Below are 22,564 nucleotides of genomic sequence, written 5' to 3' on the forward strand. Positions count from 1 at the left end.
TTGCAAACATGTATGCTTTCCTCTTCAGAACTATTTGAATCATATTCATAACTGGATGTGTAACAAGAAAGCATATTCTCCGAATCTGAAGCCATTCATTGATTCACAAGCAATGCAAGACGTCTTGGCGTGACGTCACGAACTGGGGGCGGGACTTTCTGAAAATGCCCAATTCGCAGCTCAATTTTTTTGCAGATTTTGGACCCTTTAAGTCATTTTTTATTGGCGTTTTGCATTTGAACCGACGGACGTCAGTTGTCCTTTAAATAAAGAAAAGTGCTGTGACAGTTGTGATCAAATGTTGACATCCACTTGTGAAGAACATAATGTCATGGCTCTCTTGAGTTTCCAGTTATTTCTACAACTCTGATTTTTCTCTGATAGAGTGATTGGAACCGATACTTATTTGTCACAAAGAACATTCATGAAGTTTGTTTCTTTGATGACTTTATTATGGGTGAACAGAAAAACAGCAGCGCTAATATTTGGTAACATGTCCCTTGGCCATTTTTACTTCAATTCGGCGCTTTTGGTAGCCATCCACAAGCTTCTGGTTGAATCTTTGACCACTCCTCTTGACAGAATTGGTGCAGTTCAGTTACATTTGATGGTTTTCTGACATGAACTTGTTTCTTCAGCATTGTCCACAAGTTTAAGTCAGGACTTTGGGAAGGCCATTCGAAAACCTTAATTCTAGCATGATTTAGCCATTCCATTACCACTTTGTATGTGTGTTTGGGGTCATTGTCCTGTTGGAACACCCAACTGCGCTCTAGACACAATCTTTGGGCTGATGACTTTAGGTTATTGTGAAGAATTTGAAGGTAATCCTCCTTCTTCATGATCCCATTTACTCTCTGTAAAGCACTCGTTCCATTGGCAACAAAACAACACCACAGCATAATACGACCAACGCTGTGCTTGACGGTGTCACGGTTTGCGAAGTGGTGATTGATGGGTTTATTTTGATCGTTCGTCCCTGGTTCATTGCTTCTACGGTCGTTCATGGCAGAGGATGGTTAAATCAGGAAGCCAGGTGTTGAACAGAAAGTTGGTATAATCTTGAAGAGAGCGGAGACATCGCGGTGTCGGCCAAGGAGGGAGGCAGAAAGGAGAGAGAGAGAGACGAACTAGAATGGGAGAGCATTTATACGTGGCGCACAGGGTGTGACGCGATAGGATGTGACGTAATGTAGATGCGACATCATGTAAAGGAAGGCAGGATATGACGTGTCAGGAAATCCAAACGTAAACAAAGATTAGGAAGCGATGTTTAGAGATGTTTGTATAGCGAATTACCCCAACAGTGATGGCAGTTGTGGATCGCAAAAAGCAGGCAGGAGGGAGCAGCAGGTTGTATTTGAGAAATTGTATTAAAATAAAGTCAACGGGAACAAAATATAAAACGTTAAAATCATTTGAACAGAAAAATACAAAGTATCAAAAGAAAACCAAGAGTAAAAGTCTGCCAAGGTGAAACAAACACGTGCACAGCATACAATGCATACAACAATGACCCAACAGCGAATGGTCGTGCCGGGAGTCCTTTTGAGTGTCTGATTGGGAACAACCAGCAATTGCGAGGCTGCAGGCAGGGCTGACGTCGCTACCCGTTGGTCGCCAATCTGAACGTGGCAGTCCGCCACTGTCAGCCCTGCCTGGTCTTCGCCCGTCTCTCACCCCTCACACCACTGCTATCCTTGTTCATAGTTTTGTCACCTCCCGTATTGACTATTGCAATTCACTTCTCCTTGGTGTCGTTCAGAAACTTCTCCACAAAGTTCAACTCGTCCATAATTCTTCAGCTTGGATCATCACCAGAACCTCATCCTTTCACCACATCACCCCTCCATGAGCTCCATTATTATTATTATTATTACCACACTGGGAAGCCTCGGCGTCAGGCATACAAAGGCGGCATCTCTGCGTCTTGTTTCTGTGCCGCTGAGACCCCGGAGAGTAGGGGCTCCAGCGCTTGGAGTGGGACAAGGCCTCCTGACCCAACTCCCGGTGGCGGTTCCTCATCTCGAAGCGGTGCGGTGACAAAGCCAATGCCGTCAATGTTTGGGAAGAATGATAGTGCCACGCCTTGGTGCAGCCATGGCACATTCGGCTGGGGAGCCCGTTGGAGCCTTTTCTCTGGCATACAAACTTGTGGTAGTACTTTTCGTAATCGTCGTCCAGGTCTTTTTTGGTGTATGTGGGGTATCCCAATGGAGAGGTCAAGGTGGAGTCAAAGGAGAAATGCCGGCCTAGGCTATTGCGACTCTGTGTAGGAGAGTCAAAGTGGGACTTGGGGTGAAGCGCCTGGGTCCTAAGTAGCTCTCGTACTGGGGAAGCAGAGGGCCTGGAGTAACCAAGGTCATGAGTAGAGTTTGGGCTTCTGGAGAAGGCCTGATCAGATTTTTGAAGGCCTTCCCTCGTCATCCCCACTTTTAAGGGACTGTGCCTGTCCGGAAAACCATTGATATTTGGTCGTTCTTTAAAGTCTCTGCTTTGGAAAGCAACGCCAGACTCTTGATCTATCGCATCAGGGAATAACAACCTCTTGGAGTCCAAAGACGCTCGTGAAGGGGTACCAGAAGAATGAGATGGACTGAGAAAGCACAAGGATTGCTGCTCTCGCTTCACCATTCTGATTCTTTGCAACGTGCCCATGGACACCTTGGAGGAGAACCGAGAAAACGGGGAAGGTCTGGGAACACACAGAGATGGCATCCCTCTGGTGGTGGGGACAGAAAGCTTTCTGGGGGTTAATGGTTGTTCTCCCACGGTTAAGGTCTCGTTTAGTTCCATCTGTTTAAGTTTGGGAGATTCCAGGGAAGGGAACAGGTCCATAGCCTGAACGCTTTGCTCCTTCCAAGGGGAGTATTGTTGGCTAGTACAACTCGACCTTGGATTCTTTGTCTTTTTCTTCTGCACGGTATGTCCGTCGCTTGTGACAATGGAGTTGACATGGCTGCCTCTGCCAGTTTGTCGTCGCCTCTTGCAGTACTTCCGGAGCACACCTTTGGCCCTATTGGAAATATGCCAGCGTTGCTGCGCCCGGCAAATTCGATCAATCATGCTGGGGCAGATATCGGAATAGCTGCCTTGTCTTCTTAGGTTTAACTCCAGCTCCTCGTCTTGGTCTTCAGGGAGGACATCAGTCTCTGGAAAGTCGCTTCGTCTGCCGTTGAACAAGCTCCAGTGGGAATGCACGTTTGATGTTTGTGCTGGAAGTAAAAAAAAAAACCGTTCATTTTGATCCGCCATTCCATAGAGTCATTTTCTGCCTGGTATAAACGGCTCTTCCCATGATCATCATCATCATCATCATCATCATCATCATCATCCTTTGAGGACATCTGGTAAGAAACAGCATCATCATGTCCGCCATCTTGTTGCATTTGGTCCAGCTTTTCAAAATATATATAAAAAAAAAAATTAAGCCACTTTTTCCAAACCAAACTAGTGAAAATCTGTCAATGCCAAAAAAATACACATACCTGTGAAGTACTGAAAGAATTGTGCAGTGTGGCTAGTGGAAAAAAAAATACTTTTTAATAAATTAATGATGACATCACATCTAGAAATGTTACGATATGTCACTGCCATCGTATGGAGTGGACACTTACACTGTAAAAGGTCACCCCTTGAATCCAACAGGCTCTGAGGAGAGATTCAGTTTTAGTTATTGAACTTGATGACAAGGTCTGGTTAAAATACTAATTCAAAATAAAGCAGGAAATTGTTCTGTCCAGTTATGGATCAAATAGCTGTTGTACATTTTGCCTCGACATCACCACACTGTGCAAAAAGTATTGGATAAATATAGTTCATTTTCAGTTCAGCAAGAAAAAAATACCTGAAAGTCAAATTTCAAATGTAAAGTATTTTTAAGCTCAATTGAAGAGTTATAAGGAAAAAAACGATTCTACTTTTTGCACCTCTGACTCCATCCCTTCTATCTGCTTTTGAGACACAGTCATGTACTGCATCAGGGCTAAAAAAGAAAAAAAAGGAGAGAAAGACCAAACCAAGTCAAAACACGCTCATCAAAAGCCTTGACACGAATAACAAACGTCTAACCTTCTGTACTGGTGTTATCGAGGTCCATGTCGATCGCCGTGTCTTGATAAGGAAGATTGGAGTACTGTGTTGTGCGGAAGAAAATATATTTAAAAATGATTTCACAAGTTCGACATTTGATGTGACAACAACTCCCAACTGCTGTCAGGCTTCACAATTCTCAATAATCACATGCGAAAAAGCAAAAACTGGACACTTGTACTGTCAATATGGTTTATGCAATCAATACAGCGACATGCATTATATCAATATGCCTTTCTTGATACTTGCACTATGTACAGTTTTTTAAGAAACGGTTTTGCACATTTACAGTATACAGTTGACATTTTTATTTTACTATGCTTATAATATCTTGTTTTTCTATCTTTTCATCCTCCCCCCACCCCATCCCCTTTCAAAATGCTGCTGTGGACTGCAAATTTCCCCATTGTGGGACGTATAAAGGGTTTCTGATTCTGATGAGAATGCGCTCATTTTGTTTCATCAGCGAACACTCACCTTTTGTATAATTCGACTCAGCGATTGTTTGTATTTCAGGCCGTTCATGGCGAACATATGCATCATTCTTTCGTCCATTCCAATGAATTAGAAATGAGCCGAGTACAGAAGAAGACAAAATAAAGAAGAAAAGGAACAGAAGAAATCGTTTTGAGTTCAAAACGTGGCTGTTACTAGTGGGCGGACGCTGATTGGACGAGAGGATTTCGGCGCGTTCAAAAAATGTAGTAAATTAGAACAATTATATAAAAAAAATCTTGACATAAAAGATACATTACACTCGTGTTGTGCCACCAGCTTTTATTTAAGCGTAAAATTTTGTATTTACGAAAATAAATTTCAAATAAAGTTTCGCGGGTGTCAATATTTGAGTCACATTTGTAACATTAACAAATACATGAACGCACCAACTTTTCAAGCGTGTTCCCGCAATTACGAAACGTCTCAGCCCGGGTGTCCGGGTGCTTCTTCAAGAGAAAAAAAACGAAATATTTTTTTTAAAATCAAACGTTTGCTTTATTCAATAAGGACTTTGGAATCAGAATAAATTATTCAGATTTTGTAATCTTCATTCGGTTTGGAAATGTCTGAATTTCGGTTCGTTTGGCAATTTGCATACTCGGCACGGCAGCCAATCAGAAGCCTGCTTCCTGCGTCCGTCTTTCCCGACTGTTTTAATTTCCAAAGTAGACGCACAGAACCTCCGCCCAGAAGAAAGATTCTAAAGAAGTTTACACAATTTATGACGCTACAAAACGTAAACGTACATCATCCCGTGACTGTAAAGCAGGGGTCTCAAACTCGAGGACTGAAGTCCTACATGTTTTCCAAATCTCCCTGTTGCAACGCACCTGAGACTGTGTTGCAACAGGTATGTTGCAAGAGGGAGACTTGGAAAACATGTAGGATTTTGGCCCTCGGGGACCGGAGTTTGAGACCTCTGCTGTGAAGATACTTGAGAGTTTTTAAAGGTACATTAAAAGCATTGTGCGAAGAGGAGTTCACGTGCGTTGTAGCAGATGACCCAACGCAAACATTGCATTGTGCAAAATGATGAACAGTGTATCGACCAACTTGAGCAAAATCATCAGCAAGAGATATTTACGATAGTGATGGGTAGATGAGGCATCCTGTATCGTTTTGACACAGTGACACACTGTATTGACACTGTGTTGCGAAATACTGTTGCTGAATACTGACACCTGGTGGACTTGCAGGAAACATTTGACAGGGTCATCTGACACTGATCTGTCAAAGCAATTTTATCCAATTCCATTGATTAGGCATTTGCATTCACATTATTTTTACATATACGTAATTTCATAAAAAAATATTTGATATTCGAGACACGGTTGATAAATTAAGTGAACATGTGTCTCAATGCTTAAGTAAAAGTGTTGTGAATGGCAATGGACTCATTGCCATTCACACATAATCAAATATTTTTATTAAAAAATAGTTTCCACAACGTTTTGTTATTCAGTCTATTTTTTTTAGGCAATTTCCCCCGCTTTTGAGAAGATCCTCTCACAAAGGACTGAAGAGGCCGGAGTGCACAACACCTGTGTGGCCAATATAAATAGGTGAGGGAACGTTGCCTCCATGGACTTCCAGTATAAGAGCGGGTCTTCCGTGCGTGTAACGTGTCCTGCTGACATAGCACTGCACCTCTGAGTGCACGGTTCCGGTGGTGGTCACGTGACTCTCTTAAAGCGGTACACGCACCGTCATGGGGTTTGCCCTGTAATCTCGGCGCACGCATCGACGCCTCCGTGTCGCTGGACCCATCACTAATTTAAGATAAATTAAGCAAGGGAGCACTTGTGGTAGCTACATCCTTAATAAAAATAATCCTTAATACTTTGCAACAATGTTTTTTTTAGGCGTTTTATTGTGTTTCAAGTTGTGAAAAAGGGGGCAGGCTACTTTATGGCTGGCCAGGCAACTTTTCAGAGTTGTCTGCCCTGGTGTCCGGTAACGTTTTGTTATGAGTTTCAGACACTGACTTGCGGTTGAAGGCTTCACCTTTTCTCCTCCAAACATATTTCTGGGCATTGTGGCCAAACAGCTCCATTTTTGTTTCGTCTGACCACAGAACCTTCCTCCAGAGTTGACTGTTGTATGTCTCTGTGTGCCCTGCGATTGGCTGGCAACCAATTAGGGTGTCCCCCGCCTAGTGCCCGAAGACGGCTGGGATAGGCTCCAGCACCCCCCACGACTCTAATGAAGAATAAGCGGGACGGAAAGTGGATGGATGGTAGAGGTAGAATGATCCCGACCGTGTTACAGTACAGTAGTCCTATCCAGAGCGGTGTAGTTTCTACAGAGAGGAATGGGCAGGTTCTAGCTGACACCACTTCCGTTAGTGGGGACAGAGTTCCTTCCCAGACCCTGTGCAGTGTACCTAATAACGCAAGCACAGACTACTGCTACACTGGCGACAGATCTCTTTCTCCAGTCACATGATGTAGTTCAGACATGTGCAGCTACAGGCCTGAAGGGCCACTGTCCTGCCTGTTTTCTATCTGACCCAACTGCAACACACCTGATTCAGATGATCAGCTCATCAGGCAGCTGTGAAGCAGCATCAAAACGGTCCTGATGATTTGAATCAGGTGCATTGCTCCTGGGAGAGCTGGAAAACAGACAGGACAGCGGCTCCTGAGGACCGACTTTGGACACCCCTGACGTAGTTGATTAGATGAGTGATATAATAAGACAATATGCCGGCAGCCGGCAGACACCATTGTTACACATCTCAGCCCAACATATCACGTTACCATGCATAACACCTCATCCTTCATGACACAGCTGTTGACGCATCCACACAAAATCTTGACCTGTCACGAGTTCCGTTTGTGAAAGTTTGTGAACCACCAACTTTCAAGGGAGATCACAGTGATACAGTAAATGTACATGGATGGGAAGACCTAATGAGGAACTACATAAGGAGAGCAAAAAGAGCTCCTGAGCATCAGGCAGGGGAAATACTCATCAACCTCAGCGACACAGCAAAAGATATTGTCAAAGTTAGCACAAGAAACAGTGGAGTTGATGTTACCCAGAACCCAAATGCTATCTACAGCCTCCTTCGCAAGCATTTTTCGACTGCCCCTTGTCCTCCTCCCCCTCTAGCAGACTTTTACACCGTGCTGCCCAAGGATAAGGAGAACATATATAACTACTGTATTGGTTGAGATATAACAATGCAGCTGAAGTTGCCACCAACCGTCTCAAATAACAGGGCAGAGATTTGGACTGTTGTTTCATCGATGTAATAGCGATGTTTATCAAAAATTGTCCATTACAATTATCTTTCCATGACATTCAGGTCAAAAACAATAGATAAGTGGTCAGCAGTTGAGGTCCAAGCTAGACCGGATGAGTACCAGTTAGAAATGAGTCCAAAGATTGCCATGCCAGCGTTGGTGAACAGTCAGTCAACCTACAGAACATATTCATCTGAGTAAAGGTGCCAGGATGACAGTTGAATAACCCACCCAGCCAGGGTGCTCTGCACATCTTGAGCTTGTCATTTCCATGCTGGAAAGAATTTTGCTGCAGGGAGCTAACCATCCCTCAACCTCTTCCTGTGGTAAAAGGTTTGACTAAGCTACCATGCGCAGTCTGTGCTCACGCTTACCATTCTGCGCTTATTCACTGCCGTGAAAAGAGACTTTGCTTTTTGTGCTACTCACCCGATCACTCCAGACGCAACTGTCCCACACAGGTGCCATCCTCAAGGTCAAAACAGTTGGGAAACTAATCTGTCTGCATTCAAGGGAGTACTATGTGGATGAAGTTCATGACCCTCCCAATGGTTCGACAGATGATTTTGAATCAATATTAGAGTCACTCACTTCCAGTGTCCCCACTGAGAAGATGATTATCTTCCAAGGCACACAGGTTCTGAAGTCGGATAGTTTGTTCTACACCACTGCCACTGTACCGGGCATTTCCCTGCCCGTAATGATTGACAGTGGCTCCATTGGATGCACACTGAGTAGGCACGATTGTTGGTGTGCAGCCCGAACATGAAACGTTACCCTGCAGATGACTTTGTCATTGTTGGATGTGGTGGTCATCAGGTGACTGAAGGCTACTGGTGGCTCATATCAGAGCCCGGTAGTATTGTTGATGATGACTCTCACCACTTTCTCTCACTCCTTTCCAACGCAGAGAAATTGAGAGGTGGAACTGTACCTGACAAAGTTGGGACAGACAAGCTGTACCCACTGAAGTTGCGGCAGTGTGTGTATGTTTCAACCACAAACATCACACACACATCTTGTGAACATCTTGTTTGGGCTAAACTTCCCGCCTGTGCACCGATGTCGGTTGGCAGCACGGTCATAGTTGAAACAAACCAATCAAGGTGCAGATCCAGGAAAATTCTGATTTAAAACAGATTCTTTTCTTACAGACAATGTATTGTAGGTGTTCAAATACCTGACATGTTTTGGCGTATACTTCCGCCTTCGTCAGACGAAGTAGACAGGATGGACTATTACAGGAAAATTCTGGTTGGCAAGATTATCACACCAATGTGGGGCGATGGATGGCTCCCAGTGAGGGTCATCAACCCCTCAACTGAAAGAGTGGTACTGAGAAGAAACACAAAGCTTGCAAATGTGTTTACCTGCATTGCTGCAGAAGACTTGTCTGAGCAAGACAACTTCCACATTTTGTGCCAATCCATTAAGCATGCCGCAGGGCCAAGGTCCAAAGTAGACATCAAAATAGCACTTGACAAGCTTGGGCTACATGATCTGGACTTGGATGCTTGTGCTCTGTCTGACATATGGAGGGGCAGACTTTTCCAAATCATTGAGAGGTATGGAGCAGTCTTTTCACAGAACAGCATGGACTACGGAGAGACCTCAGAATTTGTGCACAAGATACACCTGGTGGATGAGAGGTCATTCCGCCGGCCTTGTCGGAGAGTGCCGCCAAGTCAATACGAAAAGCTGACAATGCCCCTCAATGAGATGGAAGAAAAGGGCATCAGTCGGAAATCTACTAGTGAATATGCATCTCCATTGGTTTTCTCCTTTACAATAGATTATTTTCTTACAGACACTCCGTGACACTCTGATGGAGGCGGAAGTACACGCCGAAACATGTCAGGTAATTGAACACCTAAAACACCACTGTAAATGAGATATTAATTAGACAGTATGAATTTAACACAACTTCCATTGGTTTTCGTGTGGAAGAAGAGAGTTGTGCATCTGCACGGATTTCAGGTCGATTAATGCGAGGACACAGCGGGATGCTCACCCATTGCCCCATCAGGGACTCTTGCTGTACTTGGAGGCTCACCTCAGCATTCTATAACTTGTGGAAATACAGTAAAGTCTCGTTATATCAATATCGGATATATCGATAGTCCCGGTTATATCGATACTATTTCTATGCACGCACGGAGAAAATTACATGCAAACAGGGTCGGATATATCGATAGTCCCGGTTATATCGATATTTTTCGGACTCCCTTGAATATCGATATAACGAGACTTTACTGTAATTTGAGGTCCATAAGAAGTACACGGCCTTCTCATCGCCTTTTGCCCGACATGAATCTAACCGGATGCCTCAAGTAATAAAAGTAAGAAAAAGACATATCCACGTGTCTGGTGTTATTAAGACGGCAGCGGCGTGGAGCTCAAGACAGTCACAGTTGTGACACCCGTCACACATGCATGAGCAGCACTGCCATCAAAATCGGACCAATTTCGATGGTACAAGCACAGGTTAGGGTCCGCGCTAGATGGGTTCCGGTTGCGATGGGCTGCATCCTTGACTGGGGCTGCGTCCACGACTATGGCTGCTTTCCCGGATTTCAGTTCAAAGGGCACGCATCTCGTCGACCAGTAGTTGGAGAACATCAGTCACTTTGAGGGAGACCGTGGAAATCTGGTCCTTTACCATCAGGAAAGAAGGTAGGGATAAAAAAATCTCATGGCTAGCTCGCCAATAAAGAGTTTCTTGCGCTCTTAAAGGACAACCGACACCACTTTTTTGTTTCCTCACTGACATCAGAAAAACGTTTTATAGCATCTAAAATACCCAAAACACGCAGTATGATATTTTTAGTCAAATGCAAAACACCAATAAAAATGACTTAAAGTGTCTAAAAACTACTTCAAACTGAAACCCGGAAGGGGCTAGTTTCAGAAGGTCCCGCCCCCTTGTTCGTAGTGTCACACCAAGACGTCTTGCCTTGCTCGAGAATCAAAACAATGGCTTCAGATTCAGAGAATATGCTTTCTTGTTACTCATCCAGTTATGAATATGATTCTAATAGTTCTGAAGAGGAATGCCAGTGAGGTGCAGTCAGGGGAGGCAGGTGAGACAGTGCCTCACCTGTCATCATGGAAACCTGTCATGGAAATATAAAATGAAAAAATAAATTAAACAGTTATATGTATTTAGTGATTTGTATTTTAAAGTTCTTGTCCATTTGACTTCACCATTTTTGTTTTTTTTTCAAAATCACAGAATTTTCGCATTTACCGTTCAAATATTAAGTAAAGACGAGCGGTGAGGCAGCAGCCGGCTGAGCCTCAACATGGATTGCGCAATCACTATGCTAACTCTGCTGGCTTGCTCTGCAGTGAGACCGCATTGCTGTCCTTCTGCATATGGCTATAAAAGCGTTCAAACACGTTTAGTATATGAACTAAATTTCTACAGTTTAGCTGGTGTATATAATGTACAGTCTCTGTACATTATAAACACTGTACTACTGTGTTTATTTTGTTTTATTTTTATCAAAACTCTGTGCGTAGGTGAGGCACACTGTTCTCCCGCCTCATGACAGGGGGCGCTTGTGATTCCAGAGATACTTGCGACTCCACGGCTGGCAGAATAATAGAATTAGGGACAGCAAGCTACAGTAAACAGTTAACGAGTACAGTGCAACCCTGCAGTCATTTTTTCGTGTTGCTTGGCCTCACTTTCAGAATGGAGGATTACATATCTAAATTGAAAGAATTTTCTAAACTGGACTTTCAATCGAAGCAGGAGATAATAATTAAAGGAAGACCAACACCGGATCTAAAAGGTTTGCTTCAGACAACGGGACAGAATACTCTATCTTTTCAGACGGACTGGTACACACGAAACGAAAAGGCTGGCTGTGTGGATGTCCAGCAAGAAATCGCCTTTTCTGCTTTTCCTGCCTTCTGTTCTCAACTTATGACAATGTCTGGACTCAAATGGGATATTGCGACCTAAAAAATTTACAACAGAGCCTCATCAAACCACCACCGCGCACATCCACAGTCAAATCGCGCTAAAAATAGGATCGACTTGGCTTTGGATGAACAGCGAAGACTCAACATCAGCATCCACAATGCTAAGGTAAAGGAGAAGCGGGAGATTTTAAAAGATCTCATCAATGCCACCTGCTTCCTTGCCAAACAACAGCTGGCATTTCGTGGAAATGATGAAAATAAAGGCTCTGCTAATCGTGGCAACTATGTTGAACTATTACATGCTTTCGCTGAGAAAGATGACAGGCTAGCGAGACATTTGGAGACATCCACTGTATTTTCTGGCCTGTGAAACAGAATACAGAACGGTTTAATTGAAGCAGTTGGTGATGTCATTAGGAATGACATTAAAAAGGAGATCGGTGCAGCCCCATTTGTTGCTGGAGAAGTAGACGAGATTGTCATTCTCAGCAATGAAACTTCCAAGATGGCGCCGCGAATGGCAGCCTCGGTCACACGCTCCCTAGTATTGTTCCTGGTTTTGTCATTTTTATTTGTTTTTTTGCGATCCTACGCGACTCAGTTACACGAGGGAAGAGTTACTGAGCATTGGGGAATCCACTCTTGGACTATTTTCACCGACACACCAAAAACTACAAGGTTTTTCGGGGCTGCTCGCGAGCGGCGTAGCAGCTCTGTACGGGGCTTTCGGACGCCGGCGTGCTCGTCAAGCTACGGGAGCGTGGATTTCGAACGCCGTTCCCATCGATCCACCTCGCTAATCTAGGCTCACTACCAAACAAGATGGACGAATTTCTTCTTCTGACAAAAAAACAATAAAACATTTGCACGCTCTGCTGCGCTGTGCTTCACTGAGACCTGGCTTAGTGACCGCCACCTGGATTCCGCGCTACACCTACCCGGATTCCGTCTCCTCAGAACAACCGTGACACGGAGCAATCTGGGAAATCCAAAGGTGGTGGAATATGCTTCTACATCAACGAAGAATGGTGCACCGATATCACGATGCTCGACGCACACTGCAGCCCTCCCTGGCTTGGAATCGCTGTCTCTCAACTGCAAGCCATTCTACTCGCCACGTGAGTTCGCTTCCTTTATTCTCGTCGCCGTGTACATCGCGCCACAAGCTAATGCTAACGCGTGTATACAAACGCTAGCGGACCATGTAAACCAACTCAAACAAAAATATCCAGAGTCACCCCTGATCATTTTGGGTGACTCTGGATTTAATCAAACGCGTCTAAACCGTGACCTTCCCAAATATAAGCAGCATATTGACTGTTTCACCAGAGAAGGAAACATTCTAGATCACTGTTACACAGCACTCAAAGGTGCATACCGGTCTGTTGCGCATGCAGCATTGGGTCTTTCTGACCACTATTTAATCAACCTAATGCCCACATACAGACAGAAACTCAAATGGGTGAAACCGGTAGTCAAGACAGTTAAAAAATGGACAGATGAAGCAAAGTTAGCATTAGAAGAATGCTTAGACTGCACTGATTGGAGCGTCTTTGAAACTTCAACCGGCACATTGGATGAATACACAGACACTGTAACATCATACATTAGTTTCTGTGAGGACATGTGTGTACCAACAAAGTCCTTCCGCTCATTCAACAACAGCAAGCCATGGTTCACTCCCAAACTCAGGCAGCTTAGGAAAGAGAAAGAATCCGCATTTAGAAGCGGCGATCGAGCGCTTTACAAACTCGACCGAAATAGGCTGACGAAGGAAATTAACATCGCAAAGAAAAGTTATGCGGAGAGACTTAACAAACAGTTCTCCGCTAACGACTCTGCATCGGAGTGGAATGGCCTGAAAGCAATAACAAATTATCGTTTACCTTCCCCCCAAGCAGTGTACGACAATGGTCTGGCTGATGACCCTAATACATTCTTTTGCCGATTTGAAAAGGGAACCCCCATTTCCCTCATATGCCCACCATTACCAGAAACTACCGTATCTCCGCCCTCTGCCCTACAGATCCACGAACTGGACGTGAGACGGCTCTTCAAGCAGCAGAAGATCAAGAAAGCTGCGGGACCTGACAGAGTGTCCCCCTCCTGCGTGAAAGTCTGCGCTGACCAGCTGGCTCCGGTCTTCACACGAATCTTCAACAGATCCTTGGAGCAGTGTGAAGTCCCATCCTGCTTCAAACAGTCTACTATCGTCCCAGTTCCAAAGAAACCAGCACCCTCGGGATTGAACGACTACAGACCTGTCGCTCTGACGTCTGTGGTCATGAAGTCCTTTGAACACCTCGTGCTGAACCACCTGAAGAACATCACCGGACCTCTGCTAGATCCTCTTCAGTTTGCCTACCGGGCAAACAGGTCTGTGGAGGATGCAGTCAACATCGGACTGCACCACATCCTCGACCACCTCGACAACACAGGAACCTACGCAAGGATCCTGTTTGTGGACTACAGCTCTGCGTTCAATACCATCATCCCAGAACTCCTCATCCCCAAACTTCTCCAGCTTGGAGTGTCCCCTACGATCTGCCAGTGGATCCTCAGCTTCCTGACAGGACGGACACAACAGGTCAGACTGGGGAAAATATCATCAACACGAACCACGAGCACTGGAGCGGATGCGTCCCCTCTCCATTGCTCTTCTCTCTCTACACGAACGACTGCACCTCAACGCACCCAGCTGTCTAATTCATAAAGTTCGCAGACGACACCACGGTCATCTGTCTCATCAAAGACGGCGACAAGTCTGCGTACCGACAACAAGTGGAGCAGCTGGAGCTCTGGTGCAGCCGTCACAACCTGGAGCTGAACACGCTCAAGACAGTAGAGATGATCGTGGACTTCAGGAAACATCCATCACCACAGCTACCCCTCACACTATCCAATTGCCTCGTGTCAACCGTTGAGACCTTCAAGTTCCTGGGAATCGCAGTCTCCCAGGACATGAAGTGGGAGGTCAACACCAACTCTATCCTGAAAAAGGATAGAGTTGAAAAATGTACTTCCTGAGGCTGCTAAAGAAGCATGGCCTGCCACAGGAGGTGCTGCAACATTTCTACATGGCTGTCATCGAATCCATCTGGTGTTCTTCCATCACCGTTTGGTTCGGGGCCACCACAAAAATTGACAAAATCCGACTTCAATGGACAGTTCGGACGGCGGAAAAAATCATTGGTACCGCCCTACCCACTCTCAAGGACTCACACACTGCAAGAATCCAAACTAGGGTGCTGAAAATCATACTGGACCCTCCGCACCCTGCCCACCACCTTTTCCAGCTACTCCCCTCAGGCAGGCGCTACCGATCCATGCGCACCAAATCCAGCAGACATTTAAACAGCTTCTTCCCCCAAGCCATTAACTGTTTGAACAGCAGCCCAAATTGAAATGTATAGTGCCTCTTTGCAATTTTTTTGATGATGATACTAGTGCAGCGTGTTCGACCGGAAACAAATTCCTTGTGTGTTCTACATACTCGGCAATAAAGATGATTCTGATTCTGATTCTGAAAAGACTGAAAACATACAGTCGGAACAGGACTGATCAAGGACGACTTTCTTCACTGGCAGTGATCTGCATTGAGACAGAGGGACTTTTAAAACTGAAGAAAGATAAGGAAGGCTTCTACAAAGAAGTTATCCATGCCTTTCTTCAGAAGGAGCGGCGCATGGACTTCATTTACAAGTAAAGGTTACACGATAATGTTTTTTTTTTATTATTTTTTTTGATGCTACAGTTTGTATATATAAAGAATGCTGACATGACATTTTAAACAAAACACGTTAAATGTTGCCAATCAAATGGTGAATAAGCTACTCTGGAGAGTTCATATGTTTGTAAATCTGACTATGATGACGTCAGTGCCTCACCAACCATGAACCTCACCGCACGTCACTGAGGAAAGCATACGTTTGCAATCGATTAAAGAAGTTATTCCCTGTCATTTTGAGGTATCTGGGGGAGGGGGGGCGAATGTAGCACCGAAAAGAGGCAGAAGATGGCGACAAAGCTCAGTGGAAACGGGATGATTAAGTCCAGACAATTTTTGTCAGTGAATATCCAATAGATGCTTGGTGCAACACACAAGGATTCACCATTGCATTATTTTCTGTTTTCATTCTAATTTTGCCATCAACACGGATCAATACGAAGTTTTCAGAACAAACAATACCGCAAAATGCATTGAGGTGATGAAAGGTATGTTCTTCCTCGGTCAGGGGCATTCCTTCAGTGACGTGACATGAGGACTCATCACCAACTCAAAAACAAGACTTCCAGAATATTCAGCGCGAGTCTTAAAACATAAAATATAGCTATATGCGGTGGAATCTTTGTAAAGTACGCTCAGTAGAAGTCATTTAAAGCGATTTTACAAATTATGGACACAACTTGTCCAGAAGCGTCGGTTAAGGACAACCGACACCATTTTTTTGTTTCCTAACTGACATCAGAAAAACGTTTTATAGCACCACTGCGAGACTAATAAAGGCAAATCCAATCCAAAATCCAATCACAAATACCCATGATAGGTTGATATTTTTAGTCAAATGCAAAACACCAATAAAAATGACTTAAAGTGTCCCAAAATTGTCACAAAATAAGCCAGAAACTGGGCAGATTCAGAAAGTCCCGCCCCCTAGTTCATGACGTCACTATTGGTCACACACTGCCTTGCTCCAGAATCAAAACAATGGCTTCATAGAGTCTGAACTCCAGAGAAGATGCTTTCTTGTTGCTCATCCAGTTATGAATATGATTCAAATACGTCTGTGTTAGCTCTCAGTCGTACAGGAGTGGTCCATCAATGAGAAGGTTTCTTCAGCCGTCATCTGTACAAAAGTGAAGGTTTCGGACGTTTGTATGGAATAAACTACATTACTTTGTTTTTCAAGATAGGCTACCAAATGAAAAACAAAGTAATGTAGTTTATTCCATACATTGTAAGAATGAAAATTGTAAAGAGCAGTACAGAGTACAGAGCAGTACAGGGAGACTCAACAAATTCTCAAAAAAAATTCTCAAAAAAAGACTTTATCAACATCGCAGGGATAATACTAGTGGGCCTCAATCGGCAGTACATTTGCACCTAAAAGCTAGCAACCACTCATTTGACGACAATGAGGTTAAAATCTTAGCGAAAGAACATAGATGGTTTGAAAGGGGGGTAAAAGAAGCGATTCTTATAAAACAACAAAATCCTTCATTAAACCGGTCTGGTGGGGTGAGGTTCAATTTGGATCGTTCATACAATAGTCTGCTTAGGCAAAACAGGTTAGGCAACTTTCGCAATGCTGATGAGGGTCGTTATGCTGATGAGGTGATACCGGTGGGAGTGGGGGTAATAGGCCAGTCGTTAAGGTACAATCAGTGGGGCCACAGGGAGGGGTCCTCTGCCCCCCCAACCTGAGAGTAGGGACCTATCATAGCTGTGTCCGGCGCCACCATGTCTGGACATTAGGGATATATAAATAGGGCCAATACGACCAGTCAGACTTTAGTTCGCTGACGAAGCCTCTTGGATAGGAGACGAAACGTCCGAAACCTTCACTTTTGTACAGATGACGGCTGAAGAAACCTTCTTATGATTCAAATAGTTCTGAAGAAGAAAGCATAAATGTTTGCAATCGATTAAAGAAGTCCTTCCGTATCAATTCGAGCCGTCTGGACTCCAATGTAGCGCCCAGAAAATGCACAAGATCGCGCACAAGCTCCGTTGGAAATGGGCTGATTTGTCCGCTGGGAATTTGTGTCAACTTACATCTTCTTTATGCGTGTTACCGCAATTGGCGTCAACACACAACGATTCACCATCGCCTTATTTATGTAGTTTTCCTTCGAATTTTGCGATCGACACTGTGTTTTCAGATTAAAAAAAGTACCCAAAATGCATTGTGTGTCGCTTTCTCGGTCAGGGGCGTTCCCTTCGTGAGGTCACTTAGGGCATCGTCATCAACTTGAAAATAAGACTTCATGAATATTCAGCGCGTGTCTTAAAATGTAAAATATAGCTATATGCTATCTTTGTAAAAAAAAAAGTAGAAGTCATTTGAAGTGATTTGATAAATTGTGGACGCAATTTGAATATAGCTTCTTTTACTCCCCTTTCAAACCATCTATTTTCTTTCGCGAAGATTTTAACCTCATTGTCGTCAAATGAGTGCTTGCTAGCTTTCAGGTGCATATGTACTGCCGATTGAGGCCCACTAGTATTATCGTAGGGATAATAAGGGGAGTAAAAGAAGCTATTTTCATAAAACAGCAAAATCCTTCCCTTAACCGTAATGGTGGGGTAAGGTTCAATTTGGATCGTTCGTACAATAGATTGCTTAGTCAACATAGGATTAGTCATGCTGATGAGGCGTCGTCAGTCAGGACAATAGAAGCCATCAGTGGAGTCGCAGGGATTAGTCCTCTGCTCCCCCCAACCTGAGAGCAGGGACCTATCATAGCAGAGTCCGGCATCGCCATGTCGGGGCAGTAGAGATATATACAGGGCCGAAACTACCAGTAAGACTTTACTTTGCTGACGAAGCTTCTTGGATGGGAAGCGAAACGTCCGACACCTTCAGATGACGGCTGAAGAAACCTTTTCATCGATGGACCACTCCTGTACGACTGAGAGCTTACACAGACATTTTACACTAATTTTATTGCTGTTGCATTATTTTTAATGTGCACATGCGCAGTAAACTGCATTTCCGCTTGTGTTACGTTTTTTTTTTTTATCATTTCAAATAATGTACGGCGTACTACAACTTTTATACGGGAATTGTAATCATTTATAAAGGCCGTTATTAGCCAAGGTTGACAGGTGTGACAATGGCGACGACAAGCGTTTATTTATTTTGCTCTTCGTCCCGCTGCTGTAGTTCTCCTCACAGCCACAAGAGAGCGCCGTCCGCTTTTCTCCGCCACTCGCCGTCTCGGGTCGATCTGGGAGGGGGAAAAAAGCGTTCCACTTGTTTTTTTTTGGGGTGGGGATGGGGAGACAGCGGTACAAAAGTCCAACTCCATCAACTTCAGAAGTTCAGACCCATTTTTGAGTTTGTAGGGGGAAAATAAGTCGTTTCCATAATTTGTAAAATGGCTCCAAATGACTTCTACTGAGAGTATTTTACAAAGATTCCACAGCATATAGCTATATTTTACGTCTTAAGACTCGCGCTGAATATTCCGGAAGTCTTGTTTTTGAGTTGGTGACGAGTCCGTACGTGATGTCACTGAAGGAACGCCCTGACCGAAAAAAGGACACATTGTAGCAGTCCTTCCATCACGTCAATGCATTTGCTGTGCTTGTTTGGCCTGAAAATGTCATGTTGCACCAAAAAGAGCTAGAAGAGGGTGACCAAGCTCCATATAAGGAATTTATCAGCCTGTGGAAACGGGCAGATTAATTCCTCACAGGAAGCTTGGTCGCCATTTTCTGCCTCTTTTCTGGGACACTACATTGCAGTCCAGATGCCTCAAAATGACACGGAAGGACTTCTTTAATCGATTGCAAACATGTATGCTTTCCTCTTCAGAACTACAGTAAAGTCTCGTTATATCGATATTCAAGGGAGTCCGAAAAAATATCGATATAACCGGGACTATCGATATATCCGACCCTGTTTGCATGTAATTTTCTCCATGCGTGCATAGAAATAGTATCGATATAACCGGGACTATCGATATATCCGATATCGATATAACGAGACTTTACTGTATTTGAATCATATTCATAACTGGATGTGTAACAAGAAAGCATATTCTCCGAATCAGAAGCCATTGTTTTGCTTCTCCAGCAATGCAAAACGTCTTGGCATGACGTCACGAACTGGGGGCGGGACTTTCTGAAAATGCCCAATTCACAGCTCAATTTTTTTGCAGATTTTGGACACTTTAAGTCATTTTTATTGGTGTTTTGCATGTGAATAAAAATATCATACTGCGTGTTTTGGGTATTTTAGATGCTATAAAACGTTTTTCTGATGTCAGTTAAGAAACAAAAAAGTGACGTCGGTTGTCCTTTAAGTTCAGATGCAAACTTTCAACATTTATTCTCATTAATTATGTACGCTAATGACCTCTAATCCACCGCGATTGTTTCTGTCCAGTGAACCGAGCGCAATCTGTACTCGCAGTCGTATATCATTGCATATTTGTGAAGTATAGGTAATCGTTTTTCGTGGCATTTTCCAAGCTATACAGTTTATGATGACGTATTACACATGTTTCCCTCCATGCTGGTTCTTGAAATTTCCCAATACGACAACACGAAACGGGGAAAACATTTACTAAGGTGTTTGCTCTTTTTGCAAACACTACAGTTTATAAAGGTGAGTAAGTTTTACTTTTATAACTCATAGAAGTGGTAGAATATATATTTTATCCATAACTACCAAGTTTCAAGCAAAAAGAAGCATTAGCATATATATTTCTAGAGCTTGCAATTTTCTTTCCTAGTATTCAATGACAGCCATTTTTTTACTTCTGACGAAAATCTGCCTGCATTCGATAGTTGATATTTGCTCATTTATATTTTGAATTTTTTCTTGTGTTTTGGATTGGATTGGCTTTGCCTTTATTAGTCTCACAGTGGAGACATTTACATTTCACAGCAGCAAAATGATGAATGGAATGAAAGTAGAAAAACAAAATACAAAAACTGCTGGAAAGGCAGACACTCTCGCGGCGCCGTCTTCGCGGCGTTTTCTGTCCTTGTTTAGAATTTCAAAGGCCTTACTCCAGGGGTGTCCAAAGTCGGCCCTCGAGGGCCGCTGTCCTGCCTGTTTTCCAGCTCTCCCAGGAGCAACACACCTGATTCAAATGATCAGCTCATTAGCCAGCTCTGAAGCAGCATCAAAATGGTCCTGATGATTTGAATCAGGTGCGTTGCTCCTGAGAGAGCTGGAAAACAGGCAGGACGGCGGCCCTCGGGGACCGACTTTGGACACCCCTGCCTTACTCGTTAACATCTGCCAGAAATTAAGAAAGTTATGATAGTTTAAACTGTAATAAATAACTCAGTCACAGACAGAAAATCCCCTCATATTTCTAAAATTAAAAGTTCCATTATTTCCTTATTTGTCATAGAACAATAATCTATACATCACTTGAAAGCTATTTAAATGCACTTTAATATGGTATTACAAAATGTGTGATGAATTATTATTGAAAATGTTTGTCACATTAAGGGCTCATCTGAAAAGCTCCCCGCCTGAAAAGACGCCCTCCCCCAACAAAGCGCTTCTCAACCCACCCAAAAGATCTCAACGGCGCTTGATTTCAGATCTCGGTGGGTTTTTCTTCTTCTTGCCATAAGTTCCACTTCCCATCTGCGAAAGGGCACTCAAATCCACTTCCTGTCAGCCAGCCCTTTGCCTTATGGAGCTCACTTCCTTTCCAGGATGATGATAATAATAATAATAATAATAATAATAATAATACATTTGATTTCTAAGCGCCTTTCAAAACTCTCAAGTACACTTTACAGTATGGCCAATTGATGTCCCTCCTGTCTCTGCTGCGTTGGCATTTGAGGCGAGTAACATTTTTTGCGGGGCGTGGGGGGGGGGGGGGGGGGGGGGGGGGCTTGTGATGGCCGCGCCGTGACTAATAACGTGGCTAAAAAAGACATACAATTGACAACAGACAGTACATGTAATTTCTGAATGTAAAGTGAGGTAGTGTCATCTGGAAAGTTGTCACGGTTTGCGAGGTGGTGATGGCGGGTGCGGATCCCAAAAAGCAGGCAGGAGGGAGCAGGAGGTTGTTTGACAAATTGTATTAAAATAAAGTCAGCAGGAACAAAATGTAAAACATCAAAATCATCTGAATGGAAAAAATACAAAGTAGCAAAAGAAGACCAAAAGTAAAAGTCCGCCAAGGTTAAACAAACATACACAATGCATGCAGCAATCAAGCAGCAAACAATGAACCGACACCGGATGGTCGTGCCGGGTGTCCTTTTAAGTGTCAATGATTAAAACGACCAGCACTTGCGAGGCTGCAGGCAGGGTTGGCGTCGCTACCCGTTGGTCGCCAATCTGATCGGGACGACCAGCACCTGTGCAGGTGCAGGCGGGGCCGACAGCGCCCCCCCGTTGGTCGCCAACCAGATCATGACAAAAGTGAGGTAGTGACGTATATAAAGTGACGTAATGTAGTAATGCAAAAACAAACAACAAGAAAGGGTTGAAGTGAGGTCTTGCAGAAAAAAATGAGAAAGAACAAAAAAATAGAGTTCAGGATGATCGTACAGCGTGTAGCATATCCTCAGAGTTCGGTGAGTGTGGCAGTGGGAAGGGGCAGGGTGGGCAGGGCTGGGAGGGAGTTGAGTCTCCGGACTACAACTCTTTTGAGCTTGCGGAGGAAGTACAGGCGCTGGTGGGATTACTTGGCCAGTGATGACGTTTTGTAGCTCCAGGACAGGTCTTCGGAACTTGGTGCTGCTCACTCTCTCCACTGCAGCACCGTCGATGGTTAGTGGAGCATGCTGGGGGCGCACTCTCCTGAAGTCCACAACAATCTTCGTCTTCTCCATATTCAGATGGAGATTGTTGTCCTTGCACCACGTGGCAAGGTGGATGACCTCGTCCCTGTAGGCTGTCTCCTCATCGTTGTTGATGAGGCCCACCACAGTTGTGTCATCCGCAAACTTTATGAAGAGGGTGGAGCTGGGTGATGATGGTGAGTAAAAATATTTGATATAGTGTATTTTTTACATGAGTAATTCGTTTTTCACATAATTTTACATGATTTTTGGTAGTTAATTTAATCAACAAACAAACAAACTG

The 22,564-nt window shown here is 44.0% G+C and overlaps 1 protein-coding gene and 1 long non-coding RNA gene across 2 annotated transcripts; one reads left to right on the forward strand and one right to left on the reverse strand.

Moving 5' to 3' along the window:
* Positions 1 to 1,056: 1,056 nt before the first annotated feature.
* LOC148902432 (uncharacterized) lies at positions 1,057 to 4,706 on the reverse strand. Its single transcript, XM_089018418.1, has 7 exons — positions 4,570 to 4,706; positions 4,072 to 4,135; positions 3,930 to 3,985; positions 3,618 to 3,651; positions 3,489 to 3,520; positions 3,317 to 3,398; positions 1,057 to 3,212 (listed from the first exon to the last, which is right to left on the reverse strand). The coding sequence occupies exons 1-7, from the start codon at positions 4,645 to 4,647 to the stop codon at positions 1,834 to 1,836; spliced, it is 1,725 nt and encodes a 574-aa protein (XP_088874544.1). The 5' UTR covers positions 4,648 to 4,706; the 3' UTR covers positions 1,057 to 1,833.
* Positions 4,707 to 6,256: 1,550 nt separating this feature from the next.
* On the forward strand, positions 6,257 to 9,897 carry LOC148902433 (uncharacterized). Its single transcript, XR_016114167.1, has 3 exons — positions 6,257 to 6,395; positions 9,646 to 9,696; positions 9,786 to 9,897. It is a non-coding gene; the product is annotated as an uncharacterized LOC148902433 (long non-coding RNA).
* Positions 9,898 to 22,564: the final 12,667 nt, after the last annotated feature.

This window comes from Hippocampus bargibanti, linkage group LG02, assembly GCF_051943395.1.
Source record: "Hippocampus bargibanti isolate YZ-2025 linkage group LG02, ASM5194339v1, whole genome shotgun sequence".
Classification (NCBI taxonomy): Eukaryota; Metazoa; Chordata; class Actinopteri; order Syngnathiformes; family Syngnathidae; genus Hippocampus; species Hippocampus bargibanti.